We start from the raw sequence: 25,525 nt of genomic DNA, 5'->3' as shown, positions 1-25,525 counted from the left end.
GATTTGTGATGAATGGAAGGGTGAGCCTGAATCCCACAAGGTGTCTGTTGCGGCATATGTCCTAAACCTCAGGACAAGGCTTAGAGAGCTCATGGGCTTGACCCAGGAGAACCTGGCAGGAGCCCAACAGCAGGAAAAAGGTCTTTTATAACAGGAATGCTCGAGCAAGAGAGTATGCTGTGGTACAGCAGGTGATGGTTCTCATTCCTGCCAGACACAGTACCTGCAGGCAGCTTGGAAGGGACCCTTCAAGGTGGTAAAGAAGGTCAGTGATGTTAACTACATGGTAGAACTGCTAGGCAAGAGGCAAGGGCACAAACTGTACCATGATAACACGAGGAAGCCTTACCATGATAGAGAGGCCCTTGTGCTGAGTATTTGCAGCTGATGGCAGGAGAAGTCAGAGGGGGATCTGGTGACTGACCTTCTCAGTGAAGCATGGACTGACACCTCAGTGGAAGGGGTAGCAATGTCCCTGCGACTATCCCCTACCCAGATTTGAGAAATCCAAGCAGTGTTATAAGAGTCTGGAGACGTGTTCATTGGGAAACCAGGGTGCACCCACCTGATAAAGCAGGCCCCTTACAAGGTATCTCAGCGAGTCAGACAGACTCTGAGGGAGGAGATATTGGAACTGGGTGTAATCCCGGAGTCCAGCAGTCCCTGGGCCTCCTCACTGGTGCTGGTACCAAAAAAGGATGGCAACTCCAGGTTCTGTGTGGACTACAGGAAAATAGTCACACAGAGTCAGATGCTTACCCCATGCCTATGACAGACAAAATCCTACAGCAGCTGGGTGCAGCTAAGTATATGACCACTATTGATCTTACCAAGGGCTACTGGCAGGTGACTATGACTCCCAATGCTACAGAGAGGTCAGCCTTTGTGACTCCTTTTGGCTTGTATGAGTTCACAAAGATGCCCTTTGGGATGAAAAATGCCCTAGTGAATTTTCAGAGGCTGGTAGATCGTATCCAAGAAGAGCAGGAGATTATGCCCCTTGCTTACCTGCAGGATATTGCCATCTACAGCTATTCCTGGCAAAAGCACCTTCAACATGTCAGAGAGGTGCTGGGCAGACTGCAGAGGGCAGGGCTGACCAATAAGCTAGGTAAGTGCTGGTGGGTATGGCAAAGATCTACTACCTGGGACATAGAGTGGGGAGTGGTAAGATCAGGTCAGAACCTGCCAAAGTGGAAGCCATTCAGGCATGGCCTGCTCCTGTTATCAAAAAGCAGGTGAGGGCATTCTTAGGGACAGCGGGGTAAAGTTTGTCCCCAATTATAGTACAATAGCTGCTCCCGTCACAGGCTTGACAAGGAAAAACAGGCCAGATAAGGTAGTGTGAACTCCATCATGTGAGCAAGCATTCCAGAAGCTTAAAGGAGTTTTGGGAGGACCTCCTGGGTTAGCCAGTCCAGAGTATATCAAAGAATTTGTTGTGCAGGTTAAGGCTTCAAACCATGGGGTGGGGTGGGTGCTGCACTTATCCAGATTTCCTTAGAGGGAGAAGAGCACCCAGTGGTTTATCTCAGCCGTAGACCCCAACTCAGGGAGGAATGCTATGCAGCTGTAGAAGAGGAATGTCTAACCATAGTATGGGCAATGCAGAAACTTCAGCCTTCTTTGTACAGAAGGAAATTCACTGCAGTCATAGACCACAGTCCCTTAACATGGCTACATACAGCCAACCAGCAAAATGCCAAGTTACTACGGTGGAGCTTAGGATTGCAGTCATATGACACGTCAGTACAACACCGTGGTGGGGTCAGCAATGCCAGCGCAGATGGTTTCTCAAGAGAGGGAATGGATATTCCCAGATAGGCTTATTTTTCTCAAGCCACGTTTCTCAAGGGTCACTTGAAAGACTAGCTTGATTCTTCATGGCGGGGGATGTGATGAAGTGCCAGCATAGCTAGCTGGAGTTTTGTAAAGAATTATATGTTCTTTGAATATCAAGCAGATTAATACAAGATGCTTATGCTACAAATGTATTAGATCTTTATGTCATTTGTATATCAAGCTGATTTTGTACAGATACTTCTGCTGAAAATGTATTTGTGAGCTTTGCTTGTGTTGAAACATATCAACAGTGCACCCTGCTGAAATGAAGAGAGATATGCATGTATTATTGTGCTGAATTAAATGTATATGTTTTAATAGAGGATACTGGCACAGCAGAGGTTAACTTTAAGAAAAATAAGGGAAATGTAAATGAGCTGTTAAACCTTTAAAAAGGTTCCCCACAGTGCTGAATAGGACTGGAAGACGCTGAGTCTGGGCTAGAACTTTTGTCCATTAGTTCATAAAAAAAGAGGAGGCCCCAGGCACTGTCATAAATATTTGGATGTATATTGCAGCCATCTATGTTCGAGCTCTGCCTCAGCTTCAAAGGGGAATCCTGGGAGAACTTAGTGTCAGGTGCCAGCCCTTTTGGAAATTATATTTTAGATATTACAAAGAGAAATCCCAAACCTTGAGTATTCTGTTTTGGGAAGCCTGACTAGAAAGACCATTACCCACAGCATCTTGCCTTGCAGTAGTAAATAACTTAACCACGTTACAGTAAACCTCTCCTAGATTCAGTCAGGAATATAGTGAAGCTTAATTTAGATATTGTTTTTCTTTATTTCTCTGAGTCTGTCCATCAATGTTCTTTTCAATATTACCTGTGATCTGAACTCTGTGGTTTACTGCAAATATATATTCAGTATGTTCATCCTCTTTTATTATTTATTACTAAATATATTTAAACATTTACTGTGGCTGATCCTTGTAGACAGTACTTAACCTTTGAGAGTGCTTCTATCTATTTGGTGACACTGTGTGGGCCACTCCAGAAGACCTAGCCATCTTGGTGAACTACCACCATTTGTATATGTATAAATATTACACAGTAAAATTGGACACCCTTTGTTAGGAGCCTTATAGTACTGACTGGTGGCAGTGATAACTACTTTACAGTCTGGGCAAAGTTTGTAGAGCGGGTAATCTGTAACTGCCTTTCCCAGATATGTGTGTGTGTGTGTGTGTGTGTGTGTGTGTGTGTGTGTGTGCGTGTGCGTGTGTGTGTGTGTGTGTGTGTGTGTGTGTGTGTGTGTGTGTGTGTGTGTGTAAATCTTAAAGAGTGTGTACTGTCAGCTACTTGGGGCAGGGACACGAAGTTTTGGGTTTACAAAGAGGGTGCTGGAGGACTTGGAATGGACACTCGGCTGAGGACCTAACCCTACAGCTGTACCAGAGGGCAATCTTACTGGGGACCTGCAGGGAGACAGATAAAGAGACAACAAGACCCTTGGATGAGGGTATTCCCTGTGTGCCTCTTAAGGGAAATTGTATTTGATGCAGAGAGGTCTGTATTTGGAAATACTAAGTGCATCCATTTGTATTCCAAGTGCACGTCCCTTTCCAGTGTCAGCGATGAGGATTCAGGCTCCTTGATTACTGGCCCAATGTGGGAATGACACATATTGGTGCCCATCAAGTACTGGTAGCAGTGGTGGCCATCACACTTACAAATACAAGAATAAAAATAAGAAAAACAGACTGCATTTTAGTAACAGACCTTCTGAAAACACTCAACAGTTAAGCAGAGAAATATATCACTTAATCTGACAGACTTTCTAGCTAAAAAGATCAATAGCTTCAAGATCTTCAGATATCCAAACAAAGAGGAAGCCTTCCCTATACGCAGTTTCTTATAGAATCTTTCATGGTGAACTGTGTTTAGCCTTTCAAGCTATGAAACAGTGACTATTATTTCCTTCAAAGAAAAACTGGATCCTTAAATATCCAGTTTAAGGACCTAAACCTTCACCAACAGATAAATAAGATACACTGGAACAACAGAATCATAACTATAACACACTGGGGTAAAAGACTTATCTCAATGTATCCTCTACCTCTGGAACAATCTTCCACTGCATGTTAAGCAGAGTAGCTCCCTTCTCATTTTCAAAGTAAACCCAGATAAGTGGATAGGCAGGGTTAATCTTCCACGTAGTATATCCTGTGCCTCCTTGAGGCTTAAAGGAACTTTTAAACATGGTTTACTGGCTAGGCTTGCAATGGTCTGTAGACTGACTGCCTAACACTTGCCTATGAAATTATGAATTTATACACTTTCCTAAAAAACTATGAATTTATACTACAAGGTTTTGCATACAGCTGTAAAGCAGAATCTCCATTTACAGTTATAATTAAGGAAATATATGTGTCATAAAATAAAAAAGAAACCTAATTTGGGATTACTTTTGTCATAATGTTTGTGCCTGCATAAAAGCTCATGGAGATTTCATTTTGCTTTTTTTGCATTCCAGTCTTCCAGATGTGCACACATGGCCTTCAGTCAAATTACATGAGATGTTGTAACATAGAACCCTTCTTTACCACTGAGTTTACTATGTGCAGAAAGCTAAATGTGGTTACTGAGGACTGATAAAGCATAACAGGATAAAGATGACACTACAAATATGACTTTCCAGATTCAGGAATGCTACTTACCTTTGGAATTCCCTGGTATAACTGTACATGTCTGTAGTGGTTGTGCCGTGTCCACACTAGTAACAGAGCAGCATACATTCCCCTGGATATTGCCTTCCCACAACAAACTGCTTTGGATAGCAAACAGCCCTTCAGAGGTTATGGAATTGTTTGTAATATTCACATATTTAACTTGATCTGTTTTCCCACAATGCCATGTTACTTGTGGATGCGGATCAATGCTTTTAGTGTCACAGTAAAGCATGACTCTGCTGTCTTGATGTAGAACAGTAATTACTGGGACACTGGGTTTTGCTAGATTAAAGATCAAAACAGAAAACAGAATTAATAACATACTGTTAATTTTTCTAGTAGTTATAATGTAAAATATGCATTAATAACATACTGTTAATTTTTCTAGTAGTTGAAATGTAAAATATGCATTTTTAAAGATTACAGACAAAAGCTGAAGTCTCAAAAACTGTCCAGGCTGCCCACCTAAAATACATACATTTCTGGTGGTAATCTGTTGTCAGACATTACTTTCCTTTCAGGAAAATTTATTTTCTTTGAATTCTTGTACTTATGTTTTATAATGACCAAACTTCTAACAAAAAACTTTGTCATGCTACAGACTACTTATATGGTGTATAAGTTTTAGAAACTTGTACGAGATGCCTAATTGAAGACCTATCTGTAATTCTCAACTTTTATTTATTTATTTTTGTTTACCGGGAAATTCCGACTGGACACAGGTCTTTTTTCAGCGGAGGCCTGGGGAAAAAAGCTCCACACAGCAGTCAGAAAAGCAGCACAAGAGCAGTGAGATTGCATTAATGAAGTAGCAACATAAAATGTTCAGACAATTATTTACATTAGTAGAGTATACAATATAAAGAACCAATGCAGGAGTTACATAGAAATAGTAGATTTAGCAATGTTACTATCAGTATATTCTGTGCCAGGCAAGTAGGACCCTGCATTTCATAATAAGTTCTCTGTTAAGACAAAAATTTGCACTTTGAGATATAGCATCATTTATCGGCATACATATCATTTGGCATATAATCATGTGACCCAAAGATAAGAAACTGACAATGTGCATGATGGTTAGATTGATAGGTGTGGTGAAAAAAGGCTGTCAGGAATTTGGTACTCAAGAAATGCAGTGGTTTTAAAATGAAAGGAGGATGTCCCAACATACAGTCACAACTGTTTGGGCAACTGAGTGATATTCTATTAAGCGTGGTCTGAAAAAGAAAGAAAGAACTGAAGTGTTCAAAAGCCATGATAATTTCTGTTGAATATCATGAAGTTCCTGATAAATACTTAAATAATGTTCAGTCTACTATTTAAGCTACTTCTGTGCATTCATGAGAATCTTCTTTGCACGGTCCTTAGATGTACAGTTTATTAGATTAAGCTCACAAAGTATGCTTCATAGGTCATAACAAAAATTCCAAACAACCCAGACGGCCTTGCAAATTATGGTCTCTTCTGATCACCCCAGTGATGGGGAAAACAAGATCCTTAAAGCCTCCTGTATTTTCCTGCAATCAGATAAAAAAATGTTACCTTCCCAAACACAGTTTACACATTCATTATCACAATAAAACAAAGGTATATTACTTGACATTAAGCTGAAACTCCTTGACTGGCTCTTGGTTAAAATAAAAAAAAATGGATGTATAATTTTACATGAGGAGCTCTGCCTTCCACTTCCTTTGAACGCTACATAATAACTTCAACACCACAGCAATTGGAGTATGTTAATTAAACCTAAGGATGTCTGATTACAATTCAAGATGTAGTCACCCTTTTCTCCCTCTTAACAACTGAAAAATTTCAGCAAATCACACATTCAGTCTGGTAAATTAATTGAAATGTAATTCAGATAATTCATGTTCAGCCAGCTAAGATGATCATGTGAAGCACACAAATGCATAGACACACATACACGTAACAAAAAAGCGTATGCAGGCTATATACACGCGCGCGTAATAAAAAAGTGTATGCAGGCTGCATTCGTACCTCTCTGTGGTGACAACTGCAAACCTAATCCTCTACTTTTAAATTAAAACTATGAGGTAAGTATTGCCAATGGAGAAATTGCATAAGGATTCTGAATAACCCTATAAAATTTTGCATCTGGATTCATAGACATTAATTCTGCATTTGATGCACTGCTTTCTTTGCAACATAATTCAATGGTGCATGCTGCAATGAATCATATGATTACATCTGTACACATTTTGAGCAATCTGAATATCACTGGCATTCAAAATTTTCTCTTCAGCTTAATTGTTTTGTCTTTCGGCTTTTTCCCGGTAAGGAGTCACCACAGCGGAACTCCGGTCCGCTAATGATTGGCAGTAGATTTTTACGAAACGCCGAGGTGCCAGCTCGACGCCCAACCTTCAACAAAGGCACGCCCATTTACGCACGCATGTCTTTCGAACGCTACCCAACCGCGGGGAGGACATGCAGACTCCACACAGAAGGCACTCCCAAGCCAAGCCGAGAATCGAACGGGAGAGCCTCTTGCTGAGAGGTAACAACGCTACTGCCGTACCACCACAAATTTTCTCTTCAGCTTAATAAGAAAAATAAATATAAAATATTAAATATCTATAGCATTTGTCAGAAACTAAACCCATAAATGAGTGTAACAAAGGAAGGCTCATTATTCTGTATGTCTGTTGAATACATTATCAAAAATAGTCTTATTACTTCCACTAGCTATGGCATGTGTTCATATGTTGTGACTACAGAAAGTGATGTGGAAAAACAATTGCACAGTAAATGATCCATGGCATCATGGATGGTATCTCTAGTTGTGAGCCAGCGTATATGCACTTTTCAAAGACAAATGGGCTTCCATTTTCCAGCCTTCAGCATGTACCAGATCATTATGAGTAGCACACAACAGGTGTGGAAATAAATTGTGTACAGTTACACAATTTATTTCCACAGCAAGCAAAGCACCATATGTTAAGACAATGCTGTCCCTACTGCACTTCATCAGTAAGTGGGATTTTCACATTAGTTGGGTGTCCTGCTGATTGGCAGTGAGAACTTACACAATTTACAGGAAAACAGGATCTGTGGAACCTAGTCGGACTTTCCCGGTCAACAAATGTTAAATAAAAAATAAATAAATAAATAAATAAACAATAACAGCGCAATTCTGTGGAACTAATACATGCATTTAACATACAACATACTTTTAATGTATTCTACATAATGATAGCATAACAGTTGTCAAGGAAGAGATTAACATATGCATAGAATGCACACAGCCTACGTGCCGTATAGAATGACAGCATATATGTGAATGTAGGGGCGAGGTGTAACACATATTTATGGTTCACTACACAGTAGCCTATGTGCCCTGCAGGATAACAGAACAGAACATAACAGAAGCATCTGGGGGAGGCTAAATAATGCATAAGGTGTACAATACCTAGTATGTTTTACATATTTATGTCTCTTTAAGCAAATGGCACTGACCTTTACATAGGATAAACAGTACCATTACCCAGTGTGTCTACATGTCTACAGTAACTTAATATGCCAATGCCTGACACATTAGGTAAAGTGTGCAGTATTATCCTGTGCAACTTATTTTGCAAAAATTCATAACACACTCTTTTGAGTGTAAATTACTATTATGCATTTTTCTGAAGAGTGCAAAAGGACATGGAATTAGACGCAATACTTACAGCAAAGAACAGGGTAATGGTGTACACTCTTCATCAGGATAACACACGTGCCTTCAAAAAAACATTTGGAAGAAGAGCTGCACACTGCAACATACATGGAATGGAAGTACAGTGCAGAACATTACTCATGGGTTATTGTAGAGTGGGCATCAAAATTTTAAAACTTACTGAACTGCACTTTATGTATTTGTTTGTTTGTTTGTCATTTGTTTACCAGGAAATTCAGACTGGGTGGGTGCCCATTTTCAGTGGAGGCCCAGGTAGAAAAGCTCCAGAGACAATTAGTATGTTACATTAGCTTATTACAAAGTAACAATGAATGTTTTCACATACAAGAAAGAATATACAATAATGGATAGTACAGTTTACATATATTAGATGAAACATACTTGCACATTAATTACAGACATTAGATATTACTAAGGAGACTATGTACATGAGACAAGTAGTCTTTATATTTATATAATTCAGATCAGTATGATTCTACTTGATAGTTAAATAATTTTTGTTTATTATAATATATTTTAGTATATATATATATATATATATATATATATATATATATATATATATATATATATCTTATAACACATGGTTGAGAGAGGAGGGGAATTACAAGAGAGGGACAGTAGGAAACTATGTGTTTATTAGTAAAGTGTGGGGTACGGGTAGGGAAGAAGCAGAGAGAGAAAGAAAAGTTAGGGGACTGTATAGTGATAGTGGTGTATGGTATCGGTAAAAGAGGCAAGAAATTATCAATCATATACAACAAAGTAGCAAGATGGAGGGTAATTCTTTTACAATTACAAATTAAAAAGCTACTTGATTAACCTGGTGTAGGACGTGAGCAAAACCGTGCATTTTTAAATAATTTTTAAGAGAGTGCGTCTAAAATTATACATAGATTTTTTTGCAGTTCATCTCGGAGTCATACTCTGTGAATGACTGCACAGAAGTACTGAATACTGCCATGTCATGGATCTTTACAGGGCTATCCCAATGTCAGTACAGCCCATTCATGTATGTTGGTACATTTATATAGCTGCAGTATTTCAACAATAATGGCAAATTGATATAGTAATATAAAAAATGCAAACCTGATGAGGGTGCAGAGCAGGGTCATGGTCAAATGGGGCCCTAGGCAGGGGAATGGATCAGGGCCCCCCCACGCTGCAGCCATTCTGCTGTCCCATTACTTGTCTCTCTCCCCCAATTACCATTAACACTGCTGTAAACTGTCAGCGTGTATGCTCTTTTCTTCTTTACTTTTGAAATGAAGGAAGACATACAGATTTAATTTAAAACTTTTAATTTAAATATCCGTTGTCGAGCAGGTTAGTCTCACTAGGCTATTAGTGTCTTTGTAGGGGAAACCCTTGCTTGTATTTATACCACGAGGGGAAATTTGGCCAGGGCATTGGGGAACTTCTCCTCGATAGCTCAGGAGGATGTAAAATATCTTACAGAACCTATCATTAACACAGACAGATGGGGCCTCAATTTAGTATCTCATCCAAAGGATGACATGCTCAAGACTGCAACATTACCCCCCATTAAAGTGAACACCAATATCAGCAATCCATCTACATGGTGTGGGAGTAGACCCTATAGCCTTCTGCATCAAAGCCAAATATGCTACCTGTCATATTACTAATACTGCTTTAAAATTCTACAGCACAAACACTGATGGCCATTTGCTAAACAAAACAGATGCATGTTGAAAACTTAGCATGAGCAGCTGTAAACTATTCTTCCTTTGAAGCTCACATTCCTTGAAAATGCACTGAAACTCACATTCCTTGAAAATACTCCACCACGGTTTTGAACATTTTTTTCCATTAAGAAGAAAGACAAGATTACCCATTTCAACATGTGTCAATTAACTCTGATAACTAAGGGAGCAGTCTGGAAGTTGGTGTAGTGGATTAAGGTACTTGTATCCAGTAGCCAAGGTACAGGGTTTGAGCCTGAGCAACCTAATTAAACACACACACAGAATACCTGCTGAAGCATGCTTGCTGTCTCCTGATCTACGATGGTAAAGCAGCAGAGTTCCAAGTTCTGGTTGTGCTAGTTTTCCAAGCAGCAGAGTTGGGTTTGAGAAATGGTCACGGTGGAAGTTCTGATATGCATTTAAGTCCTACTAGTTGCTGTGCATTGTACTAAAGAGGTACGCATAGATGCAGAGTGCATCCTTAAAGAATAAATATAATTTTTTAATTGTTCAATTAAAAATTAAATGTCGTGGCAGCCCCCGACTGGAGCCCCCCCCCCAGCCAGCAGGTCCTAGGCAACTGCCTAGGTCGCCTAGTGCTGGAGCTAACTCTGCGTGTGGGAGAGACACAATGGACAAACAGACAGAGACAGAGAGACTACATATGAGAGGTACCTCATCTCTGAAATGCTGCTCTGAAAATGATGAAATTGCTGATTGTGCTTCCTTAAAACCTTTGTGAATGATTTCTTGGCACTGCTTCTTTGAGTGTAGCCTCATTTCTGGTGTATAATAGCATATGACTTCTGCAACTATATTGTGCAATTCCGTCTAAATCTGAAGTTGGCTCTCCTCTCTTTTTAGTGCTGAGGATGGACCTGTACATGAAAAGCTAATCACTTAATTGGCAAAATGAGAGCTAGAACAGTATACACTATTTTTCATCCTTGTCCTCATAATCTGTATAGGGCTATGCTATTCCCCAGCCCTGGAAGGCAACTATGACTTTAATATATTCTATATCAGGAAACTATAGTGAGCTGATGGTCAGAGCTGGGTTACAGCTGTCAGTTACATCAGCATAACTGGCACTAATGAATCAAACTAGGAACCTGGACCTCAAAAGGGCAACTAGAAGTTGGATGTCATCTATTTGCATGTCTGCAAACCACTCATACTTAGGAAATATTAAAATTCCATGTTCAGTGAATGTAAACTTAACTCTAGGCCCACAACATATGCAGACTACCTTTTATACGGATTCCATCATCCTAATATAATCAGGATTTAGACTGGCACCACTAAGTGTGGCACACATCAATAATAAGTGGGCTATGATTGAAAGTTGGCTTACAAAGGTAGACAACAGGTGTAGTAGTGATTATGGAATTCTGAATAAAAGATGAAAGCATATTTCATATTATCTTACAAAAACATATGACACTAACAGATCAGGGACAAGAATAGGAGGAAGAGTCTGGTTAGATTCTATATCAAATAATGTTGCAAAATAACTTGTTAAAAAAAAACGTTCTGTTTGACATTTCCTCACAGTGATTACTAGTGCAAATTACACTAGGAAAGCACAATGAGATATAACCATGTTGTAGCTTAAATCCAAAAAAGTCTTACACGTCTCTACTCAAGCATTAGCATGTACAACACATTCATAATACAAAAGATCCATGCTTCTGTGAGACCTGAACATAACATGGGCAGTGTTAGGCAATGACAACATGAGTGAATAAAAACCTAATACATATTATTTCCAAAATAACCAACATACTGGAGCTATCTCAGTTCTAAATTTAGTTATGAAAATATAACTGAAAAGTATAAGAAAATTGCCACCCTTGTAAATACCCTTAGTGATGTTTGCCCTTCTTCTTTGACTTGGTCTCCAAAAAATAATTTTCCCCCTAATCATTTCTGAAAATTTTTTCCCTGAATCCATGGAAACCATTATCTCAGCTGAATTAGAAACACCGCACCTTATTATTTAGCTGAGCAAATCTAGTAAAAGCTTATGAAGTATTCTTTAGCTATCTATTGCCACTGCAAGACAAAGGGGTGGTATTTATAGTCATGGCTTTCACACTTGTGTAGCAGTTATCAGTGAAAACCACAGTCACATGTATATGCAAATACAGTCAGCACAGGTTATTCGCATTGAAATAGGAAATGCAAAGGTGTTTTGAAAAACTCCTACTTGCATCAAAAGCATAAACTAGCTGAAGTTAATCGTTAAGTATATGTGAAGAACTTTGTAAAAAATCTTAGGCTGCATGTGATTTTGTATATATTCAGATACTGCAGATGAATGTGGCTATGCAAGGGCATATTTGGAAAAGTCAAGGCACCTTTTATTACCAATATTTAAAAAAAATAAACAAGTTTAATATGTTTTACACAGGGGGCGACCACTGTGGTGCAGCGGTTAGTGTTGGTGCCTCACTGCAAGAAGTTCTCCAGTTCGATTCTCAGTTGGGGTGCCTTCTGTGTGGAGTCTGCCTGTGGTCGTGTGGGTTTCCTCCGGGTACTCCGGTTTCATCCCAAAGACATGTTGTAGGTGGATTGGACACTCTAAATTGGCCCTAGGTGTGCGTGTGTGTGCCTTCTGTGGAAGGTTGGGCACCGGCTGACAACTCGACACCGTAAAACTCCACTGCCAATCATGAGCAGACAAGTGTTCCGCTGTGGCGACCCCTAACCGGGAAAAAGCCAGAAGAAGAAGAATATGTTTTATACAGGGGATATCCTTATGTGGACACCTTGTTGTTTGCTTTAAATAATGTAAAGGGGGACACAAGAAAGATTGAAAAAGGGAAAACATAACAAAGAGGGGAACACAGAAGGAAAACATCAAGAAGGTTGTGCTGTAAGAGGTGAGAGAGGATGGTACTATAGTTTATAGTGGGGGATAGACCGCCTATTTGTTTTTAAATTTAGAGGCTAGCATGGGTGGGAAGTATGAAAGAAGAGTGGATAAGGGAAGAAAGTGGGTGAAGAGAAGTCCAGCCAAGCAACCATCCTCAGTCCACAAGGCCACAAATGCTTCAACTGTCTGACAGTATTGCAGTGGATGTTGAGGAAGCAGTGGCCTGTGGTGGTTATATGGCTGTTACCAACTGGGGCACAGATTCTTCTACTCACTGAAGATAATCCTTGATTGCCTGAAGTGGTCTATATGCTACCTATCCCTCCCCATTCTAAAACAAGTCCCGAAGCCCCACTCAGTGAGGCCTGCCAGGCTGCCATATGTCAGGGTGCCTAAAGGACCAGTGCTACTGCCTTAACCCCGTCAGGACATTCTTGGATGGGCAGAGGGTAAATATTCCCTAATTTGAGAGGCACATGGCTGAACTGCTCCTAAAGATTCTGAACCTGTAAAAAATGGAGAGAACTGGGAGAGAAAGAAAATAAAGAAGAATGAAGGAATGCAAAATTAAAGTAAGAAAAAGAGAGAAAGGGTGGAGAGAAATAAAATATGTAACCAATAAATTCACATATAATGTTATACATTATTCAAATCTTTATTATCAGTGAATTTTAATTTGATTAAATAATTATTAAACAAACAAAATGTACGGGAAATGCGTAGGCATACATAGGAACAATGAGTGTGTTGTTATCAAGTCTTGATGGCTTTTACATTTGCACTGTGCTGATACTGACAAGATATGCTGATTTAACATAACAAATGGTAAAGCATTTGAAATTTCTGCCTGGTATGGATTTGTTTGCAATACTGTAGTGAAAGTACTTTTGCCCTTTTATTATCCTAGTGTATAATTACTCTTGTACTTATACACAATAGTAACAAAATCATTAAAGACAGAAAACAGCATTTATTACTTGCCAATTATTTTCCAAATGTTAAAGTTTTTATTCATTCCTGCCAGCACCTTCAGTTACTCTGGCAAGTCTTCTACTTTGTTAAGTGGTGTTATACTGGATCTCCTCTTCAGCCGCAGAAAGAACACATAAAAGCATCATTGTTTACCCATGTCAATTTTTTCCTTAATACGGCTAATATGACTAATAGCACTACTCTGCAAAGTATTTCAGTTACTGTGGAATTTGGTACATAGGTTCATAGATGAATGCTAGGCTAACTCCTCTGAAGGGCCATTTTAAGCTTAGCTAATAACCCAAGGCCAGAATCAACTTGTGCTTATGAGGTAAAGACCTTAAGCATTATGCCAAATCCACTACAGTTAGTAGATCTGTTTATTCCTTTTAGCATTTATTCACATCTGAATTGTCATACTGTGACAACATTTTCTTTAATGCAAGATGAAATAGCAGGAGTGCATCTTCCTTCAAAATGATACACTTTTATATGTGTACAAAGCATATATGTTTCAAGGAGGGTTGTTGTCTGGAATCTTACCTTATTCTTTCAGTGTATGTTCTGCTTTCAGCTGTTATAGTTTGTATGCCTAATATGCAGTTTTAACACTATAAAATTTCTTCTGGCAAAGACAGAAAGCTGTCCACACAACTGAAATTACGTTTTCACTTCCTTTCAATTCAACCTTCATTAAACAAAACATTTACTGTTACAGAATTATGCAGTACCTATACTTCATGACAATAAAGTATGCTTTGATAATTTTATGCTTAACAAGTGTAAGCATATAAGGGGATTGTTTAGAAATGCCTGCAGAAATAATACAACTGACCATTTCTCACTCAACTGCACTGGTCATTCATTTGACACTGCAACCTGCACCCCCTCCCCCAACTTCCACTCTGGCTGGGGTGTGCTGCCTGAGTTCAGTCATCTTGAATGTGCAGTTAATATCTTGAAAGAAATGATTGTCTTATACAGTTATCATAATAGTAAATATTTTCTGGCCTACACAAAATCCATTATTTGCAAAACTTGTCTTAATATACTATCTAAGGTAACCCTTACTGTAAATGAAATTATGTGGCAATAAAAACATTTTTGTTTCTGTATAATACATATATTTATATACATAAAAAATTATTTTAAGTGTACTCATTCAGATGTACATCCAAATTTTACATGTATATATATATATATATATATATATATATATATATATATATATATATATATATATATATATACACATACTTAAAGAAAAATCTGTGGTATCCCTCAAAGTCTCAGAAAAACCCAATATGCAACCTATACTGGGTCAAAAACATACATTGAAGAAACTTTGCAGTGTGGAGGGTATGATGTCCACTTCCTAAATTATGTTAAGCATGTAGTTCATTAATAAAATCTCACTGTAAAATATGCACTACAAAATAATAAAATAGAAAACAGTAGGCAGTCCACAGTAGAGTTAAAATGGTAGGTAATTCACAGTTAAGTTAAAAATGGAATATCCTTTATTGAAACTTACAAACAAGTGATCCTCACTGAGGGTAAAGAAAAGCATCAAAAACATTTTTTATTTATATATAATCAGGTTATTTGGAGCAAGGGAGTGGTTACAGTGGGTGGTTCTGTTAAGAGCAAGAAAAAGCATTACAATCATTCCTTTAACCAAGCCCCCTTCCCCTTAACACCATAGTCTACTCAGACTGCAGTCTCTGATTCAGGGTTTTGGTTCATGATTTAGAATAATTTCATCTGGGGTGTGATATTTCAACCAAACCCAGTTAAGAAACAAGGACATTAGACCTGGTACTGTTATTACTGGCATGTTTGGTTTTACCAAAATCACCTACTTGTTTTTTGAAGGAATACATTCATGTTTCATTTATATGGTGGATAAAAGTCATTAATTAAATTATCAGTTTTTATCTTACTAACACCTGCTACTACTGCTGTGCCTTCCTGTTGCTATCTTTTTGGACTATTACAACTGAATGTTTAGGAAGGAATTATTTCTTTATACATTTTTCCTGCAGTATAACATCAGCATTGAATAAATAAACAAAAGCACAGAAAAAAATATTTCTGTAGAAATAAATATTGCTGTGTGTGTCAGTATCAACTTTTAGTAAATGTTGAGTGATTTGGGTTGATAAGATGTGCTAGCTAAATGATACTGGATGGCAGGGATTATGGTTCTGCAAACTCACATGCATATGACTCCAGTTTGCCTTTTGTAAAGATTGTCAGGTTATAGAATAACTGAGGTTATCACTGTATTCCCACAACATTCTGATAATTGCTGGGGATTGCTGCAGATCCCAATGTTGTGTTCGTGACCAGCCGAGACCTGGTTACATGGATAAGCTGCCTTACATGCTCACATATTACTATGACTCGTACAGATAAGTGTAAAAGAACCTAATTTGCATGCAAACAAGTAAATGATCCTAAATTTACGAAAATAAGTTTAACACTGCCATTATTAACCTGTGATTACTTGAGTTTAGTGGCAAATGGCTTAGGAAACCATGGACTTTTTTAAAGAAAACAAAACTAAAAGAAATCTTAACAATCACTAATTAAGCTCAAAATGAAAACGCCATGGAAGGGTCTATCCTGCCTTGTATTATGGCTGTATTTTACTAGCTTTTTCCCTTTAAACTGGCTCTTAAACCTACTGATAGTCTTCCTTCATCTACTGCCCACTACGCTCCCCTCCCTGCCCCCAATTCCCACCTGCCCCAAGTGGTCCTACCTTTATTACAAACAGTAACCACTCCCACCTTTCAAACAACCTATAACATCACTACACCTATACTTCCTCCTACAGCTTCTCACTACTATCCCTCCTACTCAGCTAATATGTACAAGCACACCGTACCTATACTCACTGCATGCACACTCCTTGCATACATCACATCTTACCAAACCTCCACCATTCCCGCACTCAACCACTACCACTGTACCACCACACACACCACCACTCATATCCCACCTCTACTACTCTCCCATCAGGTCAATAACCTTCCCGATACACCCTCTATATAGACTACAGACCACGATACCTAAGCTAAAAACAACCCCACAACTTAACATAACCCTACCACCATACCTATTACCCACAGAACACAATCAAAAAACTTCCCTTATAAGCAAGCATATACAGAAATTGATAAAACTAAAAATCTCATCCATATCCAACCTAGCACTCAGTGGAGACATCCATCCCAATCCTGGCCCCTCAATCTCCAATTTCTCCCCTCATAATCAGACTACAAATCACATCTTCTCCCAAATCACAGCCAATAGAAAGCCAACCAACCTCCTTCTGATAAGCCTAAATATTAGAAGTATATGCAACAAGGTGCATGAATCCCATGCCACCATAGACTTCTACTCCCCTGATGTAGTGATCCTTACAGAAATATGTTTAAAACCACACATTACTAATGAGCAAATCCTCCCTACTGGTTACAATATACTAAGAGTAGACCGACTAAACAAAAAAGGAGGTTGTATAGCTATAATATTTAAACAGCATCTAGACATCCAGATCTTAAAGTTAGCAGCTCCCCAAATAGGTAAGGAAGAAATAATATATACCAACCTTAAAATAAACCAAAATAAAACCCTAAACATAGCAGGTTGCTACTTCCCACCTGGCCAAAACATCCCTCCACTTGAAAACCTCCTCAGTTGGACTACCCACCATCTACCCCAAGAAACTTTAATTCTAGGAGACTTCAACACTGACTGGCAATCCTGTTGTAGCAACCACCCAATCCATCATGTAAACCTTCATGGCTTCACCCAACTAGTCCAGTCACCTACTAGGATAAATAAAAACTCCAACAAACACACTACCCTTGACTGGATACTAGTCAATAAGAGCACCCAGTCATATATAGCAGGCTGACTATCTGACAGCCTCAGTGATCACTCCCCAAACCTTCCTACTAAGAAAACACCTTTATAAAGTGAAACCCATCATCTACCGTCAAATACGCAAAAAAATAATAACTTCAACCCTCTCTCATTCAGTTCATCCCCAAAAGACTAACTGACAACCTCTAAAATACCGCAAACTGGATGACGCAGTTGACTACTTTAATAAAACATTCCTAAGCATCCTTAATTGCCACGCCCCCATAAGACGTTCTTGAACTAGAGCCCAACCATTCCCATGGCTACAAAAAAATACCAAGTCTGAAATGAATAACAGGGATAAAGCCTGGGACAACTGGAGCAAAACCAAAAACCCCTCTACTAGGCAAAAATTCCTAGAACTACGCAATAGAACCAAAAAGCTTATAAAACAGGACAAAATACAACACTACCAGTCTGCCCCTACCTCCTCTCAACATAACCCCAAACAATTCTGGTACTCAATAAACTCCATCCTCCACCAAGGTAAAGTAAGTACACCTACTCCTAACTTAACTCACTCCTCCGAAAATATTGTTACCTCTTTCAACAATCACTTCACACAAACCGTACTATCACTAGCTAGACAACACAACCCCCCCCCCCCCATAAACCCACACCATTAACTACAACTAACAATCTCTCCACTAGCTTCTCTTTCTCTCCTCCTCCTACCTCCAAAATAAAACTATTAACTAAACTTAAAACCACCAGATTAGCAGCAGACAACCTCCCAAGTGAATACCTTCAACTTGCAGCTGACACTCTAGCCTACCCAGTATCACTATTGATTAACAGATCTGTGTCAGAAAGTTATGTTCCCACACAATGGAAAGTCTCATACATAATTCCCCTACAGAAAGCAGGCCCCTCCACAGATCTAATCAATTACCGCCCCATAGCTATTCTCTCTCCACTCTCCAAAAATACTAGAGAGATGCATTCATTCTCAAGTCTCAGATTACCTCCTTGCTAACAACCTCCTCTCCAACACACAACACGGTTTCTGGCCTAACCATAGCACCACCACCGCCTTACTCTCTTTCTCTAACACTATCCTACAAAATAAAAATGCAGGTTATCTCTCCTCAGCTACCTTCCTAGACCTCTCTAAAGCTTTCAACATGGTCCCACGCAAACAACTCATCTCTCTTCTCAATAACTTATCCTTCTCTCAACCAGTCATCAACTGGTTTCAGAGTTACCTATCTGACCGCCAGCAAGCAGATGTTTGGCAGGACGACCTATCCCCCCAACTACCAGTCTCCATAGGGGTTCCCCAAGAGTCCATCCTGGGACCCCTACTCTCCTCTATTTTCGCCAATAATCTAGCCTCAGCCACAACACATGGCACACTCATACAATACGCAGATGACTCAACCATCATCTGCACAGCCCACTCCCTACCCAAACTGCAAAAAGTCACACAGGAAGCATTTTCCTCTATTGAAACTTGGTTATCCGATGCCCAACTAATAAACAAAACAAAATGTCTAATCTTCCAACCCACCAAACTTAACCTAGACAGTTCTCACTTTAACATCACAGCAAAAGACAACACCACCATCCATCCTACAGAACACACCAAATTACTAGGAGTACAAATAGACAATAAACTGAACTTTGACAATCACATTTCCATGACAATCACATTTCCATGACCATTAAAAAAGTGCACAAAAAACTAGGAGCATTATATAGAAATCAGCAACTACTTACCAAAGCAGCTAAAATTTCAGTAGCAAATTCTCATCTTATCTCTACACTACTCTACGCCTCTCCAATATTTACTAACCTTAGACAATGCGACCTAAATAAGCTCGAATCCTGCTACAACAAAATCACCAAATTCACCACAGGGGCTTCCTACCGTACTCACCACTGTCTCTCACTAGCAGAACTGGGCTGGCTAGAGCTCCCCCACCTCCTTTAATGGTACCAACTCGCACTCACCCACATCCCTCCAGAATCTCCTCCAACCGTACATAACCACAAGACCACTAAGATCCAGCCACAAAAACCTCCTACAGGTCACAAGAGCCAATAACACTGCTGGAGAAGCATTATTCTCCCGCACTATAGCCAAACTCGAACTCCCTCTCATCCTCAATTACTTCTGTAACTTCTTGCACTCACTTCAAATCCTTACTAACATCACACTTAAAAACTTGCCAGATATGCCCTTGAAAACCCCCCAATACCATCCACTCCACCCACCCACTACCTCTCTCGGTCCCCTATCAACAACCTACTCTTAGCAAGCTTGGCTACTCATGTTCCCAGCTACGTACCTCATAATACTAACTTCTTGTAGCAGCAACTGCTAATGGCTGTTATGTACCTCAAAAACAGATTGTATCAATTATTCACTGATGAATCTCAACTACATTTGTAACCATGTTTAGTATATGTCACCATATTTTAAAATTGTACTATGTTCTACAGCTGTTTTACATCTATGTTTTATTCTTGTCTTATGTCCTCAGCTGGACTAATGTCTATACTTTAAATGCTGTTTTTTAACTGTATAATGTAATACTTAATGTAGAGCCTTTCTCCCTGGGCCTCCGCTGAAAATGGACCTGTGTCCAGTCGGACTCTCCCAGTCAACAAATTAAACAAATAAATAAATAAATCTTGAAATTAATATTAAACAGTTCAAAAGGCTGTTAGGTTACTGAGTTTACTTAATGAAAAGTTTGCTTTACTGACATGATAGGCAGACTGGAAAGTCTTAAGTGAATACTCTAAAACTGTCACTTGTAAATGGAAATTCATTACAGCAGCAGTAGAAATGTATAGTTATCAATGAGAAAGATAACTATTTTGCTGTGATTGTGCACACATTACAAATGCAGTGATTTAATTACGTTTTCACTTCCTTTCAATTCAACCTTACTTAAACAAAACATTTACTGTTACAGAATCATGCAGTATCTATACTTCATGACAATAAGTATGCTTTGTTAATTTTATGCTTAACAAGTGTAAGCATATAAGGAGATCGTTTAGAAATGCCTACAAAAGTAATACAACTGACCATTTCTCACTGAACTGCACCGGCATTCACTTGACACTGCAACCTGCACCCCCTCCCCCAACTTCCAGTCTGGCTAGGATGTGGTGCCTGAGTTCAGTCATCTTGTATGCGCAGTTAACATCTTGAAAGACATAATTGTCTTATACAATTATTCTAACAGCAAATATTTTCTGGCCTACACAAACAAAATCCACTCTTTGCAAAACTTGTCTTAATGTAGTTAAGTAACCCTTACTGTAAATGAAATTATGTGGCAATGAAAACATTTTTGTTTCTGTATAATACATATATTTATATAAATGAAAAAATAATATTAAGTGTACTCATTCAGATGTATATCCAAATTTTACAGGCATATATATGCATACTTAAAAAAGAAAAATCTTAAGGTTTCCATCAAAGTCTCAGAAAACCCAATATGCAACCAATACTGGGTCAAAAACAAACCATGAAGAAACTTTGCAGTGTGGAGTGTATGATGTTCACTTCCTAAATTATGTTAAGCACCTAGTTCATTAATAAAAATCGCACTGTAAAATATGCACTACAAAATAATAAAATAGAAAATAGCAGGCAGGCCACAGTTGAGTTAAAAATGGTAGGTAGTTCACAGTTAGGTTTAAAATGGAATATCCTTTACTGAAACTTACAAACAAGTGATCCTCGTTGAGGGTAAAGAAAAGCATCAAGAAACATTCCTTATTTGGAGCAAGGGAGTGGTTACAGAGGGTGGTTCTGTTAAGGGCAAGAAAAAGCATTATAATCATTCCTTTAACCAAGCCCCCCTTCCCCCTTAACACCACAGTGTAATCAGGCAGCAGTCCCTGATTCAGGGTGGTGGTTCATGATTTAGAATAATTTCATCTGGGATGTGATATCTCAACCAAACCCAGTTAAGAAACAAGGACATTAGACCTGGTACTGTTATTACTGGCATGTTTGGTTTTACCAAAAATCTTTTGTCACCTACATGTTTTTTGAAGGAATACATTCATGTTTCATGTATATCATGGATAAAAGTCATTAATAAAATTATCAGGTTTTATCTTACTAACACCTGCTACTACTGCTGTGCCTTCCTTTTGCTACATTTTTGGACTATTAAACCTGAAAGTTTAGGAAGGAATTATTTCTTTATACATTTTTCTTGCAGTATAACATCAGTATTAAATAAATAAACAAAAACACAGAAAAAATATTTCTGTAGAAATAAATATTGCTGTGTGTGTCAGTATCAACTTTTAGTAAATGTTGAGTGATTTGGGTTGATAAGATGTGCTAAATGATACTGAATGGCAGGGATTATGGTTGTGCAAACTCATACGCATATGACTCCAGTTTGCCTTTTATAAAGATTGTCAGGTTATAGAACAAATGAGGTTATCACTGCATTCCCACAGCATTCTGGTAATTATTGGGGATTGCTGCAGACCCCAGTGTTGTGTGCGTGACCAGCTGAGACCTGGTTACAGGGATTAAGTTGCCTTACATGTTCATGTATTACTGTGACTCATGTAGATATGTGTAAATGGACCTAATTTATATACAAACAAATAAATGATCCTGAATTTACGAAAATATGTTTAACACTGCCATATTAACTTGTGATTGAGTTTAGTGGCAAATGGCTTAGGAAACCATGGACTTTTTTTTAAAGAAAATAAAGCTAAAATAAATCGTGAAATTAATACTAAACAGTTCAAAAGGATGTTAGGTTACTGAGTTTACTTAATTAAATGTTTACTTTAGTGATATGATAGGCAGATTGGAAAGTCTTAAGTGAATACTCATCATTTGTAAATAAAAATTCATTACAGCAGCAGTGGAAAGGTATAGTGATAAATGAGAAAGATTATTTTGCTGTGATTTGCACACATTACAAATGCAGTGATTTAATTTTGAAGTACTGAACTGACAAGGACATTTTGTTGGCTCAACATCCATATGATAGGCCTATTTGTCTTCCAACAAAGCCCTACTTGTATCCAAACCTGACAGCTCGACTAGCTCCCTAACTGTCACATGGGGGGGGAATATAATAAAGCCTACACGGGTTTCTTTTTCCCATGTAGGCATGGTGGCACAGTGCTTACATGGAAGTAAACAGATGTGCGATCCAGTAAACAGTGCTGAGGGGCGTGCATGAGTGTGCGAACATGAAAGTGTCCGTGGCATGCAAATCACCTCATAAGTAGGTGAACTGCATGCAAATTAGTGTGGTAGAGCAATCCAGCAAGCAGAAAGGCAGTCCTGCAGATCCCATGTTGGTATCTGTAATGTAAACAGAAAAATTCTGTGTTTAGGATGTACAACTGACACCAGGGGCTGTAAAAGTGCAGTTAGAGTGGCAGAAATGACTGACTTCAACAATTGGCTAAGCTTCTGGTGTCATTCAAAGGGGATCCAGTATCTGTCTGCCTGGGATGACATGATCGACAGACCATGATGCTTTGCCAGAGATGGTCTACACTTGTCGCCCCTGGGATTCAGGTTATTGGCTAAGACTCTTGCCACCCCTAAAGTGCCTTTTTTAGGCAAAGTTCAAAGGACAAAACCACCACCATAACAGGTACAAGCATGTAAAATCTGAAGGTAATGCTACTCAATGGTAGAAGTCTAAACCTCAAAATGCACTCTCTCGAGCCACTCCTAAAAATGGAGAACATCGATATCTGTACAGTAACTGAGACCTGGTTCAAGGCTCCAGAGAGCACCCCTGCAATACCAGGCTACAACTCTTACCACAGTTTTCGGCCACCAAACCAGGATAGAAACACTAAAGGTGGAGGAGTGTCAATATTCACCAAGGATATTCACACCACTAGGCTAGTTGCCCAACACAATGCGTCTGAAATTCTCCAGGTGCAACTAACACTAGGTAAGACTGCAATCCAAATTGTAGCTTGCTACAGATCCCCCACCATACCCCAAGATTCTCACTACACCTTTCTAAACATACTGGAAAATATTAAGATACAACCAAACACCCTAATACTGGGTGATTTTAACTACCCTGCCATTAACTGGGAAAACTACTCATGTACCAACACCTTTGCCCAACGGTTCTTGGAATTCATAAGATCAACTAATCCATAGTCCCACCAGGGGCTCCAATATCCTAGACCCGGTCATTAACAACATGGGAAATCAATGCTCCACACCTATGGTCACCCCCTCGTTAGTCAGGTCTGACCATAAGCTAATCACCCTTAACATCCACATCCCACCCCCACCCCCCAGTAAGGAAACCTCCATAAAAAACTTCTCCAAAGCCAACTTCATGCTACTCAAGTCAGAAGTGACAAACTTCATGACACCCATGCAGATGGGAACTGAAAGTTCAGCTGCTGAATCCTACACTAAGGCACTGTACGAATACATCCACTCATGCATGAATCGTGTCATCCCAATAGAACCAAGATGCTCTCATCCAAAAAAAGGAAGCCAAACTGGTGGTCCCCTGCCATAAACAAACTTTACAACAAAAGGAAGAAACTGTTGCAGAAAAGAGGAAAATCTCAGGATGCAAAAAACTCCCTTACCAGCCTCAGTAAGAAACTGAGATCCCTCATAAAATCCTCCAAAGACAACCACAAGGCATTCTATAACTATGTCAAGAATCTAAATGGCAATGCTCAGATCTGCTCTGAGCTAAAACAGAATGGCATTAAATATACTGATCCCAAGGAAAAAAAATATTGCCAATATCCTGGCAGATAGATTCAGTGCCAACTTCACCCCATCTCACCCCCTAAATGGCCCATCTCAATACCGGAAGATTGTCAAAATCCGGTAATAACGGCCACACAGGTAAAAAACGCACTCTCCAAAGCTAAGAATACAGCATCCATGGGACCAGATGACATTCTGGGCTGTGTACTACATGAACTACAATATGAACTGGCACCTCACCTAAGTGACATGTTTAATCATAGCCTCACCTTAGGTTTTGTGCCCACTGAGTGGCGCAGAGCTACAGTTATCCCACTCCACAAGGGGGATCCACCTTGGATCCCGGAAACTACTGTCCCATCAGTCCAACAAGCCTTATCTGCAAGGCCATGGAGCGTATTATCATGGAACTTATATACAAAGACATTGGCAACCTTCAAACACTAGACCCCACCCAGTTTCTGTTCGTGAAGGGCCGATCTTGTCTCCTGAACCTAACTGACTTCTTCAAATCAGTCTCTAGAGCCATGGACAAGGGTAAGGTGGTCCACACAACCTATCTAGACCTTGCCAAGGCGTTTGACACCATCCCCCACTCTGGAATCATAGATAAACTTACTAAGCTGGGCATTAATCCCTACGTCACCCAATGGGTTGCTAACTGGCTTACTGATAGAACCCACACTGTAAAAGTAGCCAACTCCAAATCCAGCTCCAGACAAGTGACAAGTGGAGTACCTCAGGGTTCAGTCCTGGGACCGCTCTTGTTTGGCATCTACTTCTCTGAAGTACAGGCCAACACTAAGGGACTCTGGCTAACAAAGTTCGCAGATAACTGCAAACTGGGAGCCATTATTGAATCCCCAAATGATGTGGATACTCTACAAAAGGGCCTTACAGAAACAGATGCTTGGTGCCAGAGCCATGGGCTCAAGCTCAATGCCAAGAAATGTATAGTTATCCCCTTTGGGAAAAAACATGTATCCGTGAATTACCATATAGGTGGCAGTACACTAAACACCGAAAGTGTGATTAGAGACTTGTGGACAGTAGTCTCACCTTCGATAACCACATCGCCACAACAGTCAGGAAATCCTTCTATGTGGCAC

At 39.3% G+C, this 25,525-nt stretch overlaps 1 protein-coding gene across 1 annotated transcript in view; it reads right to left on the bottom strand.

Annotated features, from left to right (window-relative positions):
• LOC122813770 (CD276 antigen-like) overlaps positions 1-25,525 on the bottom strand; it is a 730,017-nt gene that overhangs the window by 332,299 nt on the left and 372,193 nt on the right. Inside the window, exon 4 of the mRNA XM_044086264.1 lies at positions 4,504-4,797. Within this exon, the coding sequence (XP_043942199.1) occupies positions 4,504-4,797 (294 nt within the window). The remainder of the gene's footprint in view (positions 1-4,503; positions 4,798-25,525) is intronic.

The sequence above is a fragment of the Protopterus annectens genome, chromosome 10.part0, assembly GCF_019279795.1.
Source record: "Protopterus annectens isolate FY-2018-M chromosome 10.part0, PAN1.0, whole genome shotgun sequence".
Lineage (NCBI taxonomy): Eukaryota > Metazoa > Chordata > Ceratodontiformes > Protopteridae > Protopterus > Protopterus annectens.
Note: the sequence above shows the minus strand (reverse complement) of the source record. Positions and strands in the feature narration are given on the sequence as shown.